Source organism: Pleurodeles waltl, chromosome 2_2 (assembly GCF_031143425.1).
Source record: "Pleurodeles waltl isolate 20211129_DDA chromosome 2_2, aPleWal1.hap1.20221129, whole genome shotgun sequence".
Taxonomy (NCBI): Eukaryota; Metazoa; Chordata; class Amphibia; order Caudata; family Salamandridae; genus Pleurodeles; species Pleurodeles waltl.
Window position 1 is genome coordinate 392,834,223 of NC_090439.1, and position 22,127 is coordinate 392,856,349.

Genomic DNA, 22,127 nt, shown 5'->3' on the forward strand with positions numbered 1-22,127 from the left:
CAGGCATAAAACTCCCTTCTTAATACATATGTCACCATAAGGTAGGCGCTAAACAGCCAATGGGGCACAGTGCATTGTAGTTAAAAAGTTGGGCATATGTACTTCTAACTTTTGTGTGTCCTGGTAGTGAAAAACTCTTAAATTAGTTTTTCACTATTGAAAGGTCTAGCACTCCTGTAGGATAACATTAGGTTTCCTTATTCCATTTAATAAGTGATAACTTGTGATTAGTAGCAAGTAGAAGTAGGAAGGTCATGTTGGGTATTTGAAGAATTGTAATTTCGAACCCTATTTAATGGTAAAATCAGATTTTAAGTCACAATTCTGAAAATAGCACTTTTCGAAAGTTGGAATTTTTTTGTCCTAACCATTTGGTACCTGCAGCCCGTCCCTGGGTCACGTGGCTAGGTATAGTTGGCAGTAGGCCTTAGATATTTCTCCCAGATATTATCACAGTAAAGGGTATGGGTGTTGGCAGGATAGGGGGGCAGAGCTTTCACCCATCACACTTGTACTTCAAAGGCACTGGCTGAACCCACACATGACTTCCTACTAGCATATTGTGCCACCAGATAGACCGGGACTAAGGCAGGGAAGCAGGAAATTCCAGACACCTCTGTAGAAGGAAACTCCAGAAGCTTTTCAGGGGACCTCAGACCCACTGTATAGTAAACTCTGGGCATGTGGATACTACAGAAGATGGCCTTCTGCTTGAGGCCTGCCCTGCTTGCTGAAAAGGAAGGGTTTACCTACACCTTTAATCCCAGACTGGAGGGACTCCCAGGATAAACTGACTGGCCTCCTGTTCTGAGCTGCAGAAACACAATCAGCTTCAAAGGCCTTTCTGCTACTGTCTGGCTGACCTGCTCCATCTGGGCCTACCGAGCCCTTCTGACGTCTGCTAGAGTGCGTTCATGATCCACCAAGAGTTGCCTCCCAGTCCTTGGACACTTGGTTTGTCATCAGTTGTGCTCCTCCGTAGAGAAAGGAAGGAATCCCTAAGTAATGGGGTTCTTGTGGCCACAAACATACCTGTTTGCACCAAGATCCTGTAGCCCGTGCCGACCGCCAGCACGAAGCTCTGGTTATCCAACTCTTCACCCTACAGTGACCGTCTGTGATGGCGGGCAGTGCAAGAGTTGTACCTCGCGCTACAGCTTTGACTGTCTGCGTTGACCGCCAACATGAATCTCTAGTAATGACTGTCAATGGGGGAGGATCTTTGCCTTACAGCGATAACCATGGGTGACACTCCCCCTGTTCCTCTTGGCCATCTTCACCACAAATGGAACTCTTCACACTTGACTTTGGTAGGTAACTTTTTCAGCAGGACTAACCTAGCCCTTGTATCCGGCATGCACTTCATCACAGTTTGCCTGACCTTGTGACATTCACCTGGTCTGTGAGTGGCGCTTTGCACCTTTAGGCACTATGATAACCTTAAATCTTTAAAATTGCATATCTGTTGCTTTACTGATTGTTTTTTTTTGTCATTGTGACATCAAAGTTATAACATTTTACTCTTGTTTTCTAACTTGGTGTGACTTTTTTCATGTGGTGTTCACTGTATAGCTGTTTGTGTGCTGCATAAATACTTTACACATTGCCTCTAAGTTAAGCCTGACTGCTTTTGTGCCAAGCCACCAGTGTTAAGCACAGGTTATTTAGTGACTTGTATGGTTCACCCTGACAAGGACTGTGGCTGTTGCTTGAGAAGGGCTCACACCCCCTCTATCAATATTCCAATTTGTTACATCTGTGTAGCATCTAGTCCGGATTCACATACTGTTGCCTCTAGAGTTCAGTAAATTGGGCAGTATATAACATGTTTACATGATTAGAATTCTCAGCTGGGAGGTGATTTGTTTGTTTTATGCCAATACAAGAGATTCCTTCTCAGTAACTATTTTGTTTTGTGTAGCCTTTTTATCCAGATACTATGCTTTACTCTCCATTGTGGTCTGGGCCACATAGTGATTGCACTGTAAGAGCACCAATACATATGCTTTCCAGGTAGCATTTTTACCATCATAATTTGTGTTAGACCTGACAGCCTTTGGTGTGGTCTACCCCCAGACATTTTGCTTTCTCCTCATCTGTTGTCTGCATCTCGTTTTTTTTGTTGGCATTTGGACTCTAAGCGCTTTTTGCCCTGTTAACCAGTGCTAAAGTGCTTGTGCTCTTTCCTGTAAACATGATGAAATTGGCTTGTATCCAGTTGGCACATTCATTTACTTATAAGTCTCTAGCCAGTGGCACTACATGTACCCAGGGTCTGTAAATGAAATGCTACTAGTGGGCCTTCAGCACTTATTGTGTCACTTATACTCTCACCCACTTTAAGTAGCCTTTTAAACATGTCTTAGGTCTGCCATTGCAGCCTACGTGCCTCTTGCCAGGCCTATACCCATAGGTCACCACTATGGAAGACCCTAAACTGCCCATATGGCAGGGTGCATTGTATTCAAATGGTAGACCGTGTGTATTGAAGTTTTTACATGTCTTGGTAGTGAAAACTTCCACATTTGTTTTTCACTACTATGAGGCCTACCTCTCACATAGGCTAACATTGGGTTACCTCATTACATTTTGATTGGGACAAGGTCGAAATATCATGTTTGGTCTAAAATGAAGTGTAATTTGAAAACTTCTTTAATCCTCTTTAATGGTAAAGTCAGATTTTAAGTCACAATTCTGAAAATGTCACTTGTAGAAAGTTGAGTTTTTCTTGTCCTAACCATTTGGTTCCTGCAGCCTTTGTCCTAAGTCACATGACTGTGAATAGTTGGCAGTTTCCATGCTATAACTGGACGTTCCTGAGCCCTGTTGCCCTCTGCTACAGTGAGCCCCTGATCTTCAAGAAGTGCCTCCTCGGGTCCTGGATCCTTGGCTGGCACCAGAGTGTACTCCCCTGTGAAGAAAGGAGAAATTCAGAAGTTTTGTGTTCTTCGCAACTGTGAACAGGTCTAATCACAGCGAGCCTTTGCCGCCTGCGGCAACCACCAACATAATGCTCTGGTGAACCCAACTCTTCCCACTATAGCCATCTCTAGTGGCAACCTGCAATGCGAGATCTGCACACTGCGCTAAAGCAACAACCGCCTGCGGTGGTAGCCAGTGTAGAGGTCCAGCTATGACCACCCACTGTGCCTGATGAGATCTTCGTGGTACAGCTATAACTGTCTGCAATGCCAGACGTGCTCTTCGCTCTACAGTAAAGACCATTTGCAATGCTCTCCTTTGTAAACTGCTCACTTTGTACCAGACTATGAAAAGATAACTGTATCAGCTAGACTAACCTGGTCCCTGTATCAGACCCGTTCTTCAATGCAGTCGGCCTAAACTTGCAACTTTTCCCCCATCTAGCATGACCAGATGACCTAAGGGAGAGGATGTAGCACAGCGATCAGAACAACTGACTCGGAAGTTGGTTATCTTAGTTCGAGCCTTGGCTTTGGTGCAAAGTGCTGTGATTCTGGGCAAATAACTTTATCTCCCTGTGCCCATGGACAGCGCCTGGATATCCTCATAGGTGATAAGCTGCGCTATATAAATTTTCACGTTAGTAGCTCTTTGTGCTTATAGGCGTTATACTTACCTAAATCTTTGAAATCCCATGTCTCAGGTTCTACCAATTAGATGTTTTTGTTTTGGTGGTGTTTGATCTCTCAAATTGTACACCTTTTTTTTATAAATTAAACCTTAGGATGGTCCTCCCCAAAGTTTTTGCCTTCAAACTCCTATTTTTTTCTGAATTTGTTTTTGTTGGCCTTAGCACTCTAGCACTGATTAACAGTGGTAAAGTGCACAAAGTGCTTGTGCTCACTTCCTAATACATGGTTAAATTGGCCTTCACCTGATTGACATATGTAATTTCCTTATAACCCCCTAGTTAAGTGGTAAACCGCATATCCAGGGCCTGTAAATTAAATGCTACTGCATGCAGCACTTATTGTGCCACCCACTTTAGTAGCCCCTTAAAACATGTTTCAGGTCTGTTATTGCAGCCTGATTTCAGTTTTAAACTGCCAATTCGACTTGACAAAATAAATCCCTTGCCAAGCCTTAAACTCCCCATTATTACATATGTTACCCCTACGTTAGGCCCTACTTAGTACAAAGGGCAAGGAGCACTGTAAATAAAATGTTGGACATGTACTTTTAAGTTTTACATGCCCTGTTAGTGAAAACCTCCTAACTTGTTTTTCATTTCTGTGAGGTGTACCTCTCCCATAGGGTTACATTGTGTTGCCTTATTACATTTATTATCTGCTAACTTTCAGTTGGGAACAGGCAAATATTTAATGTTTGGTGTCTCAGAAATTGTAATTTAAAATCCTCTTTAAAGTCACATTTTAAGTGTGCCTTGATGGTCCATCACTGGCAGGATGGGGCAGGTTAAGTCTGGATTGCAAATCCATAGAAAGTGTCCTTCCTTCATATAAAGGACTTGCACCACTTGATTGTTCATGCAGCCAGCCTTGAGCAGGGGGGTGGGGGTGGGGGGGGGGAGTTGGCTGGGGGGAGGGGGGAGCAGGAAAATTAAATCACTTCAGAGAGAATTCTAGAATCTTCTACTTCAAAGAAGACACCCACTATAAAAATAAGACACTCAGCCCCACTGTTCAGTTCACTTTCCAGACCGGAGTAAGCACTCAAAGGACTGCCTGCTGCTGTGTACTTCAGAGGACTACTTTGCTGCTCCTGGAAGGACTGCTTTATTGCCTGAAGCCCACCTTGAACTCTCAGATGTCTGCCCTGCTGCTTGAGCTCTGTTCCACTGCTTGAACCTAAGACTACCAGAGTGAGACTATCCTTAGACTGTGAAGTGGTGGCTTCCCAGTCATCGACCCTTGTGACTGGTGCTAAATCTGCCTAGATAGCCTAACTCCAAAACTTGGGACCTAAAAAGCTTTTGGCAAAAATCTGCTCAGGGAACCTGAGTAGACCTGAACCAGCCTGCTATCTGCCCAAGGTGGATCGCTGGTCGGCCTAACTTTGCGGCAGCTCCCACTAAGTTCTTTACCAAAGCAGCAAATCCTGTTCAGGGACCTTCCCGGATGGGGTGCCTGGCCTTGTTGAACCCTAGCCGGCTACAGCCTCCAGCCTGAGTCCGAACGTGGAAATTTTCACTGCTACTTCGTCCAGAGGCCCCCTGATGATGATGATGCCTCCTAAAACACTACCTGCAGCCTTGCCCTACTGAAAAACTAACTTCTCAGGACATTTTTCTTGACATTTCTTCTAAGTCCAATTGTAAACACCAACCTGGCCCAATCCACTCTGTGTACGTCATATGCTCCATTGCTGTTGTCCATATTTTTTAACTTTGATCTCAGTCTTGCGCAACTAGATGGCAGTGGTTGGCGCTTTGTTCCTTTAGGCTCTAGTTTTTACCTTAAACTTTAAAAGTTCATAACTCTGGTTCTCCGAATTGGATTTTAGTCATTTTAGTTTAAAAAAAAGTTTAGAATTCACAATTCTTTTTAATTGGTGTGGGACTTTTCTTGTGGTATGTTTTTCCTTTATTGCTATTTGTCTGCTGCATAGATACATTACACATTGACTAGATATTAAACCTGACTGCTTTTGCGCCAAGCTACTAGAAGGTTGAGCACAGGTAAATTTATTGACTTGTATTCGTTGCTTGAGAAGGACTTTGACTTCTTTCAACTATGTGAAAGGTTCAGTTTGCAGCTGTCCTGTGGGGGGACAACAGATGTTTGGGAATTACAGCCAACATGTGGCTCAGTGGAGACTGGAGGGTGGTTCACAGCAAAGCTTAAGTGGAAAAATGGGAGAGCACTGTGAGCCACAGTACACCAAACTCAATTGACCACCTTGGTTGGATGCATTTGTTCAAATTCTTTTCTCCTCCTCACCGCGTTCTGGTGCACAGTTGATTGCAACTGTATTTTATCATGGCAAGGAGTTTACTTTTCCTGCTGGGAAGTCACAACATTAGTTTTTTCCCTTCCCCCACCAATGCTCCCTCTTCTTTCACCACCAATGCATCAAAGAGTGTATTGTGTTTGGAAGGCATCTTAAATAACTTCTAGTATCACCTGCATCTTTCTTTGTATATGTATAGTAATATAATGTTCATTATAATGTTTGCAGTGTGAAATGTCAACATAGATTAGGCTGTATATCACTGTAGAAAATCAGAGTGGTTGTAGGCAATTGGTAAATTCCATTTGATTCCATTCTGAGTAATATACAATGTCACAGTATCTATGGCAGCCTTTATTCTCCATGAGCACCGACAACATCTTTATATACTGCTCAGTGGTTCTGGAGCAGATTTCCTCTGTCAGAGTTTGCCTACAGGATGTGAACAGTCGACAAATAGTTGCAAAGAATTTGTGTCAATCGAGGGTAAGTTCAGAAGAATACAGAAAAATAAAAATATGAGAAAAACCAACAATTAGCCATCACATAACCACCAACTTGTGAGAATCATGCAATATTTTTGGAAAATTACATTAAACACACTTCATGAAAGAAATCCAGTGGGGATTCAGAACAAACTGTGATCCATAGGATATCACATAATATCCATGTTTTTAAATATAAATAGGAACAGTTCTAAGCACTTAGTCAGACTCAATTTGGTTCAGACTCCAAAATAGTTAAATATATGCAAAATGTTGCCTGTGACACTGATAATGAGGAGACAGGCAACCCCCTCCCCTCTCACTGTTCTAAAGATGGGATATACCTGTTTTTACAAAATGTCTGTGGACTAGATACATCCCCGTAGACTGAGCTAGACTCTGCTTGTTCTACCAACTGGTGAAAGTACCTCTTTTTCAGTAGTTGTGAGATGGGTAAAAGAAGAGCTTGATGTAACGTTTCTACTGTATACCAGACCAGAGTTGTTAAATAGGATACTTCAACTATGTCCAGTTTCTTCTGAGCTATTGTAACCATTCAAGGAGGCTCTTGCAGATACCCTTGTGGCTGCATGATCCAAGCTGTACTTGGGTCCTCCAGTCGGTGGACTTGTTGCCAGGCAACATAGGCTAGCCCCTCGTGACCCTGATTATCTGACAAGGCATTCTGTCTGAAAGCCAAGTGGCACAGGTGTCGAGGAGTACAGTTGCTCTTAATGTCTTTCTGATAGAACTTTAAAATCGTTGAAAGCAGTCTGCCTTCAGGGCAGGTACCTCCCAAGCCTCTGATCTTGCCAGCTGTTCTGTAAACTGCAGGACCTCGCAAGCTTAAACAATACATGATGGTGTTGACTTGACCCTGTATGCCTTCTGTGCTGGTTTGAACACCATTGCTTGTGATGGCAGACTATGACCCAAGTCTAGCTCTCAAAAGGAAAATCTGGATGCGATCTGACAGATTTTCAGGAGACATCCAGGTGTCCCCTAGGGACCTGCCATTTGACTTTATGGATTGTTTGGAGAAAAGGCTGAAAAAGCACTCAAACTGCTTAGGACAGCTGAGCCTTGGCACAAATATTGGGCTTCTTCTCTATTGCCAGGCAGTTCCACCAAAAGAACAGGAACTTTAGGGTTTATTTTGAGGCCCTAATCTAAACACAATGCCAGCCTTCTCAACCTGTATTGTAGTATCAGGCCCAGTCTTGTGAAACGAAGGTCATGGCGGGATTCCAGGCCATTCACACTTCCTGTGGCATCTCTTTCTTACATCTTCATCCTATTCTCCAGCAGCTGCCAAACACTTTAACTTTTCATCAGAAATCCATTATCAGCCAATAGAAGGCAGGATATGTCAGTACTCTCCGAACTGGAGAACATCACATCACATCAGACAGATGGGTCTTAAAAATCATTCACCCTCCTTTCATGTCCTCTCTGAAACGTGTTGCTCACCATTCCACAATCTTGCTGCATGACATCTACTTTGCCATTGTATCAGTGCCGGCTCTGGAGAGGTGCTATTCACCCTACTACCTTATACCAAAGAACTAAGGCTTTGGGCCCATTCTGGGCCTTTACCCACTGATACCTTGCTGTGGAAATACAAATGTAAGGCGCTCAGCCTCTCCTAGATTTATTCTGCTCTGAACCCAAGGGATTGGATGGTGTCCATGACTTATAGGATGCATATTTTTATATGCCCATCCTGCATTTCTGCAGCTGTTACTTGCGGTTCACTCTTGGGTGGAAACACTTGCAATTTGTCATGCTCCCCTTTGGCCTTATTTTGGACCCTATGGTGATATTCCTGGTTATGAACTCAATGGTTTGGGCTCAATCCTGAGTCTCGGTGATGACGGTTCTAGTGCTTCCTTGACTGCTATCCTTGTACATTTTCATTGCCTCGAACTCCAGCTGGCATTTGCGGACCCCGCAATAAAAATGCATGTTTCAGTCGACCCAGCATCAAAGTGTTCTCTACAGTTCCATCCAGATCTCACAGGGAATGGCTCAGGATCTTCTGCGGTGGCAGACAAATGGCGACCTGATGTACTGTAGGCCACTCTCCCTTCCATGCCCATACTTCATGATTATGGAAGACACATTGCTGGATGGAGATCAGAGGTGTCTGGTCTCTTGCAGTGTGCCAGCTCCACATAAACCTTTTGGAACTCTGGGTGACCCATATGCTCCAGAAAGCCTTCCTGCTATCCATCCAGGGGAGGCTGGTGAAGGTCCTCAAGGACAGCAAGACTGCCATGTGGTACTGCAACAAGCAGGGCGTAGTAGGTCCTGGGTCTTGTCCCAGGAAGCCCTACATCCTTGAATGTATGTAAGAGCAAACAAGGCAGGCAGACGTTAGCTGGCAGATAACAATTTTGTCTCCACCTAGAGATGTCAAGGAACACCTTTGACCGGTGCAGTGCACCCTGTTTAGATCTTTTCAGCACTGGTGAGAACTTGTAGTATCAACTCTGCTGCGCACTGCAGTTTCATGAGGAAAAATCACTTGAAGACTCATTCCGACTGTGATGGGACTCTGGTGTTTTGTGTGGATTCCCGCCACAGCTTCTCCTTGTGTGTTTTGTGAAAAGTCAGAATAGCACAAACCAAAGTCATATTGAATAGCCCCAATCTAGACCTAGAGGTTGTGGTTCCCAGAGTTTCTGAGCTTGAGAATTTGCCCTCCAATACCTCTACCACTTTGGGCAGACCTTCTGTCGCAACAATTGGGTAGTGTTCTGTACCTCAGTGTTGTCCAACCTTTTTATCGCCACGGACCGGTAAATGTTTGATAATTTTTCTGTGGCCCGCTTGTCCCATTGTGTGACAAGCGGGCCACGGAAAAATGATCAAACATTTACCGCCCGACACTGTGGGGCGGCCCGGTGCCGATTGATCCACGGACCGGCACCGGTCCGCGGCCAGGGGGTTGGGGTACCTGATTCTCCACAACCCACACCTCCTTGCATGGAGATTGAATAGCAACAGTCAGGTGCATTTTTCAGTCTGCTCTCCACAGTAATCACTGTTATCCTTCTAGTCCGACACCCTTCCACAAAGTCCATCTACGTGTAGAGCCTGAGGTGATTCTAGTCAACAAAACTCTGTAAATGCCAAACACTTGGATGTGTCGTTGTTTATTTTATCATTGGTCTATCAGTCCTTGCATAGCCACATCATTTGGCCTTTCCTTGTTCATCTGATCAACCACTTCTATTTCAATTACATGTTGTGATTCACTTTATCAAAGGTCTAATTCACGTTTCCCACAAAGCTGTTTTACATAAGACAATTAGACTTGAACTTGGTGTTGACATTACCGATGTGCACATCGCTTGAGCCAATGCACATCTATTGAGTGAGTGCACTTCTGCTCACTGCTACTGTTGACACTCAAAACACCCTTCCTTATTGCCATCACCACTGTGCGCTGAGTGAGCGACCTGCATATGTTCTTGGTGCAACAGCCCTACACCACCTTTTTTTCAGACAAGGTATTGCTGAGGAACCCTGGAGACCTTCTTGCCAAAAGTTGTGATGCTTTTCCTCATCTCATCCTTCCAAGGAGGAGGAGAGGCTCCTTTGGCCCCACCCTAAAAGGGTGTAGCACTTTTACATTGATCGCATCTTTGTAGGATTTTCTGCACAAAAAAAGGAAGATCTAAAACCCCCTGGTTTTCTACCACCTGGGGCAAGGCTACTAAGATGGCAATTGCAAGTGGAGTGCCAGTTGACATCTGCTAGGCTGCAACGTGGGTGGTGCTGCCCTTGTTAATTAAATACTACTGTTTTGACTGCCAAGTTTGACGGGTGGCCCATTTTATCTGCTCGGTCCTGCAAAGCTTTCTGCTCTGACTCCACCTCCCAGACCTTTGATCTTTGGAAAGTTCTGCTATGGTATCTGTGGTGAGTCATCTGTTGTGAGAACCATCCATTAGGTGAACAGGTTACTTACGTTGGCCAAAGCTTTCTTCTCAATCTAACTGCGGATTCCGTACTGCTCTCCCATTGCTCCATTCTGTGAAGTATACTCCTGGACATCAATATAAGGTTTCAGGTTAGGTCTTAGTAAACTGTCACCCGCAGTTTTTTTGTAGTGTTCCATGTCTTGGGCTGCAGAAGGAGAGAGATCAAGAAATCAGTATCTGATAGAGACTTCTAGTTGCAGATTCCTTACTTTAGAATTTTCCCCAGGCGTCAGACTGTGTCCGTAAATGTTATTGTGAGCAGTACCCCTGCATGCTGGTAGATGGTGTCATTTGACTCTGCGTGGTATTATCTGCACCGGATATGACGTGCTCAGCACCACCCAGCGCACTGATGTCAGTTCTTGTCTTGCAGCTCAGATCTGGAGAGCGCTACCTCTGTCATTTTTTTACTGTCATTTTTTGGCACTTATCTCCTGGTGGGGCAGGGATATCCACAGGGAAGGTAGGATTCAAGCCCTGTGGCACCTGTCACCACAAGTGTCAGTGACAGATCCGCACCTGGTCCGTCTCTGGTGCCTTGAGAATGGCCACAATGCCAAAACTGTTGATTGTCTCGCCTTGCACCTGAAAGCCTTGAGGGAGGGATCCCTAAAGCTGCTTTCTGGTTGAGGTGCAACGTTGCAACAGTCTCAATCCTGGTCAAGAGGAAGGTCCTGGGATCAGTCGTGGAGCCATATTTCTTCATCGCAGTTGAAGTCGTCCCACTCTGGTAAGTCCCAAAGAAAGAAGAAGAGCACAAAATCAAATCGGTCTTTAACTTCAATACGTTTGTCAAAAGTCATCTGACAAAACAAGGTTGTCATTTGATGCCTGGTTCCATGGTTGAGCCTGCGCCTGGGCCATCTCCGCGCTTTACTGAGTTTCTTGGAGGCGGAGTGGCCCCCACCCAACTCATAGAATTCTGTGAGGGCAAGAACCCCATTTTTGGGCAGCCTATCCCTGCTGGAGCACCTTTGGGCCCTACAGGTTCAGGAGGGGCCCCCACTCATTTACTGCTGGTGGGTCTGCCCTTGTTGTCAATTGGGCCCCTTTGAGTCATAGATGGATCCCGAGTGGTGGCAGTCATGTCACCTCTGCCTTCCCCGAATCCGAACCCACTGTCGACACTCCCGGGCCCTCCGGCGGTGCTCACCCCATTCTTATCCCTGAGACAAGCACATAGCGCGATGAGGGTCATCCTATGCCGACTCGAGCCATTCCCTCCAGGCCGGAGTCTGAGCCATATTCCTATGGGCTAGGATTTGGAAAAGATTGGAAATGGTCACTGGACCCTGAAGAATACCAGCCCCTAGACCCGAATATGGACTGGTGTGACGAATTGGCAGATGCAGGTGGTCTGGACACCTCCCCAGATAGTTGCTTGGTCTTTCCTCCTACCGTACCTTGACCTTCAGTTGCTCTTTGTGGTCAAGACTAACTTCTTTATGCAAATGCTTCAACTGGGAGTCACCCCTTGTAGGAAGCTGACTGTCTATGTAGTGCACTAATATGAAGTAGACTGTGCATAGTCTAGTGGAGCACCAATTGGTATTGCAGAGGCAAAAATAGATACGACTAATGCTCTATTTGTGGTTGTGTGGGCAAGCAGTTAGGATTATCAGACGGTAGTGATAAGCATTTGTTGTAATCACAGAGGCAATAAATAAGACACACTCAAAGAATAAATCCAAGACCAATTTAGAAAAATAACATTTTCTTCAAATGTTTCAAACCCAAGAACTTTGTAATCATGTAAGTAGAATTTTAAGCATAAATACTTTGCCATTTCAGTAATAGACAGTGCAATGTTCAGAGTTCTCTCATTGTTTTCCTATGGTGGAAAATAGTGTTCAGCAAACATAGGGTTAAACGTGACTTACAAAGCCAATCTCAGGGAGTTAAAGTAAGTACTGGGCACTGATCAGAACCACACCAACATGTCATACGAGGCAGCACTAGGGGGGGCTGGATGCAGAGGTGCAGTAAGGCATTGGGTGCCCAATGGTTTCCTAGGAGAGTTTGACCTTGTGACAAACAGGCTGCAAGCTCTGTCTGGGAAGCTAATCTGGGACAAAAACAGTAGGTAGTAGACATGGGGTGCTTGGGGACGTAGGTGCACCTTTGGTCCTCTTCTCCCGTGCCCATGGGTGATGGATGCAAACGTGTCATTAGGTGTCAGGTTTTTGTTGTCCGGGAGCACTCGTGGTCAGGGGTTCTGTGTGCTGAGGCTGCAGATGTCGTGGGGGAGTCCGGCAGAGGTACCCAGAGTGGACTTGAGTTCTTAGCAGCCGGGTGACGTCATTGGCACCAGTGACCCACCTCAGCTGGAGTCAGGGGTCACAGGTGCAGTAGTTGCTATAGCTGTTGAATATTCTCTCTCCCCAAACCTGTGGAAGAGGGAGCTTGCATGCAGAAGCAGTGTCCAGGATGGGTGAGACCACACTGGACTCTGTCTCTGGACAGCTAGTGACTTGCATTGGCACTGTTGGTTGGCTTCACCTCAGGCCATGAATGTCGGGTGCTGTGGTCAATTTTAGTGTCAGATTTTCGGGGGCTCCAGCAGCTGCGGTGCCTTTTCTTTGGAGTTTCTTTTTACAGGGCAAGTCCACAGCCCACTGGAGACTTGAGTCTTAATTGAAGACTGACCGAGTTGGCTTCTTGTGCAGGATCCAGTGTGGTCAGCATGCAGGCAGGAGGGTCTGGTTCCAGGTCAGCTGCTGCTGCTTTTCTTCTACTGCAGGTGCAGCTCTTCTTTGGCCGGGGTCTCAGGTTGTCGAAATTTGAGTTCTAAGGTTCCGGGTGCCACTTGAATACTCAATTTAGGAGCATTACAGGGAGTGCCGGGTGGTATCCAATGGGCTGACCACCTTTAGGGTGATTAAACCTTTCTTATGACCACTTCTGCTGGGAAGTGGGAATAACCCTAGGCCTGGTGGCCCAAGTCCTTTCCAACAATATGGAAGAATTAAAAAAAGTAGTGCCCACTTCAGCTTGTCCACCTTAGGGGTGGAACTGGCACAAAGTGGGTCCACCTCCTAATTTAACTTATTTTCCCACCTGTGCTGCCGCCAAAAGGGGGGTCAGGACATAGCAGAGGCCTATCTGCTCATCCATATATGCCCTCACATTTGCCTTGATCCACCCCGCCTTAGGGGTGACTTATACCTGGCACATGCAGTGATAGGGGACCTGGCACACAGGGGTGTGTGTGACAGGTCGTGTTTTCAATTTATCCAGCACCAGCACATGCAGTCTGCAATGCCAGCACTGTGTGGGTCAGTTGAGGGTACCCTGAGGGTGGCACACTTGGTTCTGCAGCCCTCGGAGACCTTCTTTAGTGCCCTAGGTATCAGGGATACTATTCACTATGGAAGTACAGTGGTACCTAAAGAGTTTGCCAGTTGTGCAAAACAACTGTGCTGTTTTAGGGAAAGAGATCCAGCACTGGAGAACTGGTTAGTTGGGACCAAATGCATTAACAATCAAATCCACTCCAGAAACCAGGCAAAAAGTGGGGGCTAACTATCTAAAAAAGGGTGCTTTCCTTCACCCCTCCAGAACCGCTTCTCCCATTTAATGAAGCACTTATGAATGTCCTGCTGTGGGCCTGGTCCAGACTCTGAGCTGGAACACTTCAAGGACAGCAGATTTAAGGCTAGGTCTTTGGGGCTTTCCTTGGCCCCTGTCATCCCTAGTCCACCTTTCGCTTCTTTTGTGGCCACGAAAGGGGCTTCCAGCAGCGTCTGTCCACCCAGCCACCATGCCCTGCAAGCTTGCCAGCCCAGCCTCTGTATGGCCCGAGGACACAGCACCCACTGATGCTGTGGGTCAGGCAGCCAGAGGTCCGCCCAGTCCACTGCCCCCCTTGGCAGCTGCAGCTTCCAAGCCTCTTTAGTTTGCTCAGACTATCATGAGCAACGAGTGGCAGCAGGATACATCATCAACTGCACCACTAGAGGTCACTAACATCAGAGCGCTGGGTTCTCAGGATTGTCTGAAGGGGCTACTCTGAGGGCACTGCAAAAGATCTGAAGTGGTGGTTAACGAACAGAGATTGGGCCATGGGCAGACTCCTCTCTCTTCCCCAACAAGATCCCACAGTAGTGGGAGGTGTTGTCACTCCTGGGATACAGTGGCTATGTGTGAGAGGTGGAGATCAGAGGCCTCTGGAATCGGGCAGAAGCCAGACTCCACATCAACATGTTGGAGCTAGTGTTCCGATTGACATTAAAAGTCGTTCTACCGACCATCAAGGGTAGGCTTGTGCAGGTATTCATGGACAACACCACCACCATGTGGTACTGCAACAAACAGGGTGGGGTGGAGTTGTTGACCCTTAGTCAAGAGGCCCTGCACCTCCACTCCTGCCCAGAATCCTCAAGAAGAACAGAAACAACTGGGCCAGAGTCATCCTTGTGGCTCCAGAATGTTTTTGAAGAGTTTGGTATTTCCAGCTGTTGAGCATGGCCATCAGTCTACCAATCAGGATGCCCCTTCAGGAGGGTCTTCTGTCACAGCAACAGGGGAAGGCCCTCCACTCAAACCTGTCAGTGCTCCGCCTTCATGCATGGAGGTTGAGTGTTGACAGCTTTCGACCTTTCGCCCAAAGTCTGCAATGTTATCTTGGCAGCCTGTCGTCCCCAGCTCCTTTGTTATGGCTCAATGGGTCCTTACCTTCATACTGCGTTTTTGTTCTCTTACGCTCCTCACCATCAAGATGTCCTTTCTGGTAATCACATCTACCCTGAGAGTTAGTGAGCCACAGGCACTGTCCTCTTAGCCTCTCTTCATCTCCTTTTCCCCGACAAACTGGTCTTTCAAACTCCAGCTTCCTTTTGCCAAGGTAGTCACTTCGTTCAACGTAGGCCAGCCTATTACTTTACCTACCTTTTGCGCTCCGCCTCATCCCTCTGAGAAAGAGGAGAGACTCTGCCATCTGGACCCAAAAAGAAAATCAGTTCCTCATGGGGTATGTCAGGGCCAAGAAAAGGAACGCCATACAGAAATGGACCATATCCAGAAGGATCGTGCTCTGCATTAAAATCTGCTATGCATTAGCCAAGAAGCAACCACCTAAGGGTTTGTGTGCTCATTCCACCAGAGCCAAGGCTGCAACCATTGCATTAGCACGTGGAGTTCTGGAACTGGTCATCTGCCAGAAAAGCAGCGTGAGCACCTCTGCAAAGGTTTACCAAGCACTACTGCCTGGACTGTCAGGTTTGTGCGGATGAGCACTTTGCCTGTTTGATCCTGCAGGACTTTTTAGTGTGGAATTGTTTTGCAGACCCACCTCTGGGGAGGTATTGCTTGGGTGTTCTAGAGGTAAGGAATCTGCGGCTAAACGTCTGTCAGATGAACGAGTTAATTACCTTTGGTAATGCCTTATCTGGTAGAGACGCTATGTAGACACAGATTCATTACTTACCCATCCATCCTCCCCACTCATCAAAGAGATTTCTAGAGTCTGGACTATTCCCCTTTCAGGGCCCTAGTTAACCACACCAGTGGTGTGCTCTCTTCTTGGCTCTGTGCTCCTTGTGTGGAAAGTCACTAAAAGAAACTGACTTCAGCGCACTGGGGTGGCGCCTATATAGGCACCATGCACTTCACTTCTGACGTGGATGACGCCATGCAGAGCCAGACGACTCCATGGATGATACTCACCAAAAATTTCTGGGTCCAGTCTGATGCCTCCGGATAAGTCTAAGGTAAGAAATCTGAGGCTAGATAGACCTCTACCAGATAAAGTGTTACCGAAGGTAACATGTTCTTCAGCACACATTGATGGTACTTATATGGGACTTGTCTCCACCACTTTCAGGGCTGGCTAGTCACCACAGAGCCACAAAGGACCACCTAGGGGCAGACAGGAGCAATGCTCAGAAATTTCTAGGCATCCAGTCCAGGATATTTTGAAAATATGGGAATCTTCAATTAGGGTATCCAGCAGAAATGTTATTGAAGGTAAATAGCTTTTTTATTCTGTTTCTTGGCTGTATGTGTATCAAATCCACATTGTAAGTGCAGTGTCCCCATTCTTACAAGATATATTTAAAGAGGGTTTGATGGTTCCAAAGCTGTTCCTGGGCCGTTCTTCACATTCTCCCATTAATGTTGACTGACTGCATGAAATTATGAGGCAAAGGGAATAGTTCCAATAGCTCTTTTCTCTCCTTTGCTATCTGTCAAAAGGCAGTGATGGAAAACAAGCAAGCACAAAGATGTGTGTTTTATTTTCATGGCCAAATATGCCCAGTGAGTGTGTGCCGGTCAGGTAATTGGGAAATGAAGTAAATTAGTTATTCCTGAATTGTCAATTGATTGTGTAATGCATAAAACATATATATATATACTGTGTTGACCTGCATGAATTTAAAATCTAAAACGTTTTTCTGCTTTTTTTTCTCCTTGAATTGTGAAAAGTCAGGTGCAGACATTAGATAAAGCTTATGACTACCTCTGGAAGCAGCATGCAAATACATTTTTTTCTGTGTGTCTTTCATTTAGTTGACCTAATTGGCAGCTGCATGGAACAGATGAAACACTGCCACGCACAGCTGAATCTAGATTATTTAAGACCTGGAAAAACAGCAAACAAAAAAAAGGTAACCAGCTTGCATGTATCACCAACCAAATGATCTGTTGTATCTTTGTTACATAGCAAACCTCCAACTTGAAAAATGAACACCCAGTTTGTAATCAGAAGTTCTCTTTAAGCTTCACAATCAGTTTAAACATAATTACAAAGTTGCTTTGCACTAATAGCGTCATGACCTGTGTTGTTGCTACTTCTAAAAAGATATACCTATTCTATCAGCAAATTCAGCCATGATTCGTATGGTGACAAATTAAACTCTTTTCTGCTTCATCAAGCCCACATCACAATGACGCTCTGATCATATGACAGATGGTATCTTCTGTTCCTCCTTGAATGGAGAATTTTTAACGGTCTTACGCACTAAATAGTTCTCCTTTATATACAGGATAAAGTGGCCCCTGCCGTACATTATAATAATATTCCATGTCACTGAGGAGTTCTCTAACCATAAAGAGAAACAGTCAATGGCCAAGTTGCTTAATCGGGTCATGGATCTCCAGTTGATAATGGGGCCTCTGCTGTACATTGTAAAGATATTGTATGTCACTGAAGTGTTTTCTCACCATAGAGGAAGAAAGCCCAAGGCTGAGTTGTCTTATACAGTCATGGAGCTCCAGATCTGATAGAGACTTCTAGTTGCAGATTCTTTACCTTAGAATTTTCCCCCAGGCATCAGACTGGATCCGGAGATTTTTCTTAGAGCATTACCCTTGCACGTTGGTAGGTGGCGTCGGTCAACTCCGTAGGCATCATGGTCGCTGTGATGACGTCGGGAGTAGTACATAAACGCCGCCCTCTCGCAGTGATGTCAGTTCTTTTCTTTTTGCGCCACACGCTGATCCTGACTACCCTGGCTGTTTTTGGGCCAAATTCGACCGTTTTGTTAAAGTTTTTTGTGTACGACTTTGGTGCGTCGAGATGTCCCCGAAGACCAGGTTCAAGCCTTGTGAGGATTATCGGACGATACCAGTGACAGATCCTCATCGCAATTGTCTGTGGTGCCTTGATCGCGTCCACAACCCGAAGTCGTACTCAGAGTGTCGGGCCATGCACCCGAAGGCTTTGAGGGAGTGGTCCCTAAATCTAATGGTGGCCCGGCACTCATCTCCGCGTAGGTCCCAGTCTTGCTTGAGAGGAAGGTCTCGAGATCGGTTGCGGAGTCATCACCACTCGTCTATTTCGAAATCCTCAGGTCGAGGTAAGAAGAAGAAGTCCCATCGCTCTCCGACTTCACCCTGTCGTTTGGCCAACGCGACACGGGACGAGCGTCCACGCACTAGGCCTCCATCCTCGGAGCCTGCGTTTGCGTCGACCCCGCTCTTCCCCGAGTTTTCTAGAGCCGGAGCGAGCCCCGCAAACTGAAAGAGTTTTATGAGGCCATGTGCCTCATGTTTGGGTGGGCTCACCCCGATACGCCACCTTCGGGCCAAAGGGGTTCGGCTGAGGAGCCTTCGGGTTCCACGCCAGTGGCTTCGGCCCCGGTCACCGACGTCACCTCTGGATCTGTGCGCGGATCCGCACCAGCGCCAGTCGCACCTTTGAGACCTTCCCCGGGGCTGGGTCGATTATTGACTCTTCTGATGTCAGTAGTGTCCACTATGGACGTCGACCTAATTCTTATCCCCAACGAGTCGCGTCGGCCGACTTCAGCTTCGGTAGGGCCTATTCGCCCCAGGTCAGATTCAGACCCTTTTTCCTATGGGTACGAATACGGTAAGGAATTGGAGGGGACCCTGGACCCTTATGAATACCAGGATGACCCTGCTATGGACTGGGCACAGGATTTGGACGAAGTTAGTGGTCTGGATACTTCTCCTGACGCTGGCATGCTGTCTCCTCCTACCGTGGCTATGGCGGAGAGAGCAACTTATAGTAGGGTGGTCAGTAGGGCAGCTGAGGTCCTCGGCCTTGAGCTACCTACTGTAGAAGTCAGTTCTAATCTCCTGACAGAGGTGCTTCAGCCTGGGGCTTCTACTTCAGAACCCCTTTTAGCATTCAATGAGGCCCTCACCGATGTCCTTTTGGGTACATGGTCCAAACCCAACAGTGGGGCTCCTGTGAACAGGACTAACGCTCGCCGCCATCAGCCCGCACCAAACGACCCAAAATTCCTGTCCCAACACCCCACGCCTGAGAGTCTTGTTATCCAGGCTTCATCTTCTTCTGGCGCTTTCCCTTCCGCACCCCCGGATAGAGAATCCAAAAGGCTGGAACAGTTTGGCAAGAAGTTTTCTTCCTCCAGTCTAGCATTGCGGTCTGTGAACACTGCATGCCTTTTGGCCCATTATACCCACTCCCTGTGGAAAACGGTTGCGCAAGTCCTGCCGCAGATACTGGAGGAGGCCCGTGCTATCGTCTCCCAAACAGTGAACGATGGGAGAGACGCAGCGAAGTTCACAATCCGTTGTGGGCTGGATATGACCAACTGTCTGGGCAGATCGGTTGCAGTGGCCTTATAGCGCCATGCCTGGTTACGCACTTCTGGTTTCTTGGGGGATGTCCAACAGTCACTCATGGACATGCCCTTTGATGGCACCCGTCTCTTCGGCGACAAAGCGGACTCGGCCTTGGAGAGATTTAAGGATTCCTGGGCTACGGCTTGGTCCCTGGGTCTTTCCTCCGCCACTCACCCACCACAGTCTGCTTTTCATCCCTTTCGTGGACACGGAAGGGGCGCCCTGTCGCGTCCTCTACCCAGCCACCGTGCCACGCACACTGGCCAGCCTATGCGTGGCCAAGGACGCGGAATCCCACGTGGCCGTGGGACAGGGAAACAGAGGTCTGTCCAGTCCACCTTTGCCCCCGCTGCAGCCTCCAAACCCTCCTAGTCCATCCCCTCACTCCGACCCTGTTGGTGGCAGGATCCACCAGCACCTGTCCCACTGGGAACATATCACCACGGACGGTGGGTTTTGCAGATCATTCGGAAGGGCTACTCCTCCCGAATCTGCACCACCACACATGCCACCATCCTTACAATCCTCTTCTGGAGGATCATTTGGCAGTTCTCCGCCAGGAAGTCGCGGCTCTCTTAGCCAAGGAAGCTATAGAAAGGGTCCCTGTGCCAGAAGTCCGTTGTGGTTGTTATTCCTGCTACTTTCTGATACAAAGAAGGACAAGGACTTACATCCTATCCTAGACCTTCGGGACCTGAACTACTTCCTCAAGAAGGAGAAATTCTAAATGCTCACCCTGGCTCAGGTTCTGTCTGCCTTAGACCCAGGAGACTGGATGGTAGCGTTGGACTAGCAGGAAGCTTATTTCCACATCCCCATCCTGCCTGCCCACAGACATTACCAACGATTCGTGGTAGGTCCTGAACACTTTCCGTTTACCGTGCTCCCCTTTGGTTTTCGGCCTTACCAGCGCCCCTTGGGTGTTCACAAAATTTATGGCGGTGGTTGCAGCTCATCTGTGTAGGTTAGGGATCTCAGTCTTCCCCTACCTCGACGTCTGGCTGTTGAAGGCGCACTTGCCCCAGACAGTCGTCTCCAACCTTCAGACTACGGTGAACCTCCTGCACACGCTGTGGTTCACTATAAACGTGCTGAAGTCACACCTGACTCACTCTCAGATGCTCCCTTTAACTGGAGCTGTTCTGGACACAGTGCAGTTTCGGGCTTATCCTCCCGACAAGCGAGTCCAAGACATTCAGGCTATGATTCCGATCTTTCAGCCTCGGTCTTGGCTTTCGGTGAGACTGACTCTGAGGCTGCTGGGCCTCATGGCCTCCTGCATCCTGCTAGTACCACATACCAGATGGCATATGCGGGCTCTGCAGTGGGACTTGAAGTTCCAGTGGGCGCAGCATCAGGGGAATCTCTCCGACATGGTCCAGATCTCGGAGGGGACTGCGAAAGACTTGCAGTGGTGGCTTTCGAATCCAAATTGAGTCAACGGCAGATCCCTCTCCCTTCCCCAACCGATCTCTCTATAGTGACAGATGCTTTTCATCTCACGTGGAGCTCCGGCCTCCTTTATGCCTTCCTGCCTATCACTCTTCTGCCCAGAGTTTTCAAGAAAATCAGGAACGACCGGGCCCAAGTCATCTTGGTTGGCTCCTGACTGGGCTCGAAGAATGTGGTATCCAGAGCTATTGAGCATGTCCACCGATCCTCCACTCTGACTGCCTCTTCAGGCGGATCTTCTGTTGCAGCAACAGGGAAGGGTTCTGCACCCAAACCTGTCCAACCTCCACCTTCATGCATGGAGATTGAGCGGCAACAGTTGACAGCTTTTGCCCTTCCACCCGAAGTCTGCAATGTTATCTTGGCAGCCCGGCGTCCATTGAGTAAAACTGTATACACCTGTCGTTGGAATAAAGTTGTGGCATGGTGTATCAACAAATCTGTTGATCCCCTTTCTGCCCCTCTGTCAGAGGTTCTTCTGTTCATTCTTTCTTTAGCCGAGCAGGGCTCTGCTTTGGGCACCCTTAAAGGGTATTTATCTGCCATTCCGCACAGTCAAATGGTGATCTGATAGAAACATCTAGTTGCAGATTCCTTACCTTAGAAGTTCCCCCAGGCGTTGGTCTGGATCCAGAGGTTTTTCTTGTGCAGTACCCCCTGCGCACTGTTAGGTAGTGTTGACTGGCTCCACATCTGTCATCTGCAACATCTGGCCCGGATATAACATCGCGGGTCCTGTATAGGCACCACCCAGTCAATTTTTGACTAGTTTTGTTTTCAAATTTTTGTTGAAGTTTTTTTTTTTTTTTTTTTTTTTTTTTTACTCCTGGTGCGTCGAGGATGTCATAGAGGTAGACTGGGTTCAAGCCCTGCGGATCCTGTCATCAGGTGATGTCCGTGATGGATCCACACCTCGTGTGTCTTTGGTGCCTGGAATGCAACCGTGAATCGAAGTTGTGCTCTGAGAGTCTAGCCATGCATCTGAAGAATTTGAGGGAACACTCCCTTATGCTGATGTCAGCGCAACGCTTTATTCCACGCAAGTCAAGATCTCGGTCAAGAGAAAGGTGCCGGGAGCAGTGCAAATGCTGACACTTATGGCGCTGCCCTCACCCACAAGTGGCTCCATTCTCATTCTCATTGCCAACAGGGAGCCGGATGAGCGTCATATGATGCAGAGGCCAGCAGGAGCCTTGCCTCCTAAATCAGATCCTGAGCCCCTTTCTTATGGGCTAGGTTATGATGAGGAATAGGA

General features: G+C 47.2%; 1 protein-coding gene across 2 annotated transcripts in view; it reads left to right on the top strand.

Moving 5' to 3' along the window:
* The window catches only part of RTTN (rotatin), a 978,768-nt gene that overhangs the window by 711,865 nt on the left and 244,776 nt on the right, over positions 1–22,127 (top strand). For both annotated transcript variants that reach the window (XM_069219896.1, XM_069219897.1), the window contains exon 42: positions 16,874–16,971. In XM_069219896.1, the coding sequence (XP_069075997.1) occupies positions 16,874–16,971 (98 nt within the window). The remainder of the gene's footprint in view (positions 1–16,873; positions 16,972–22,127) is intronic.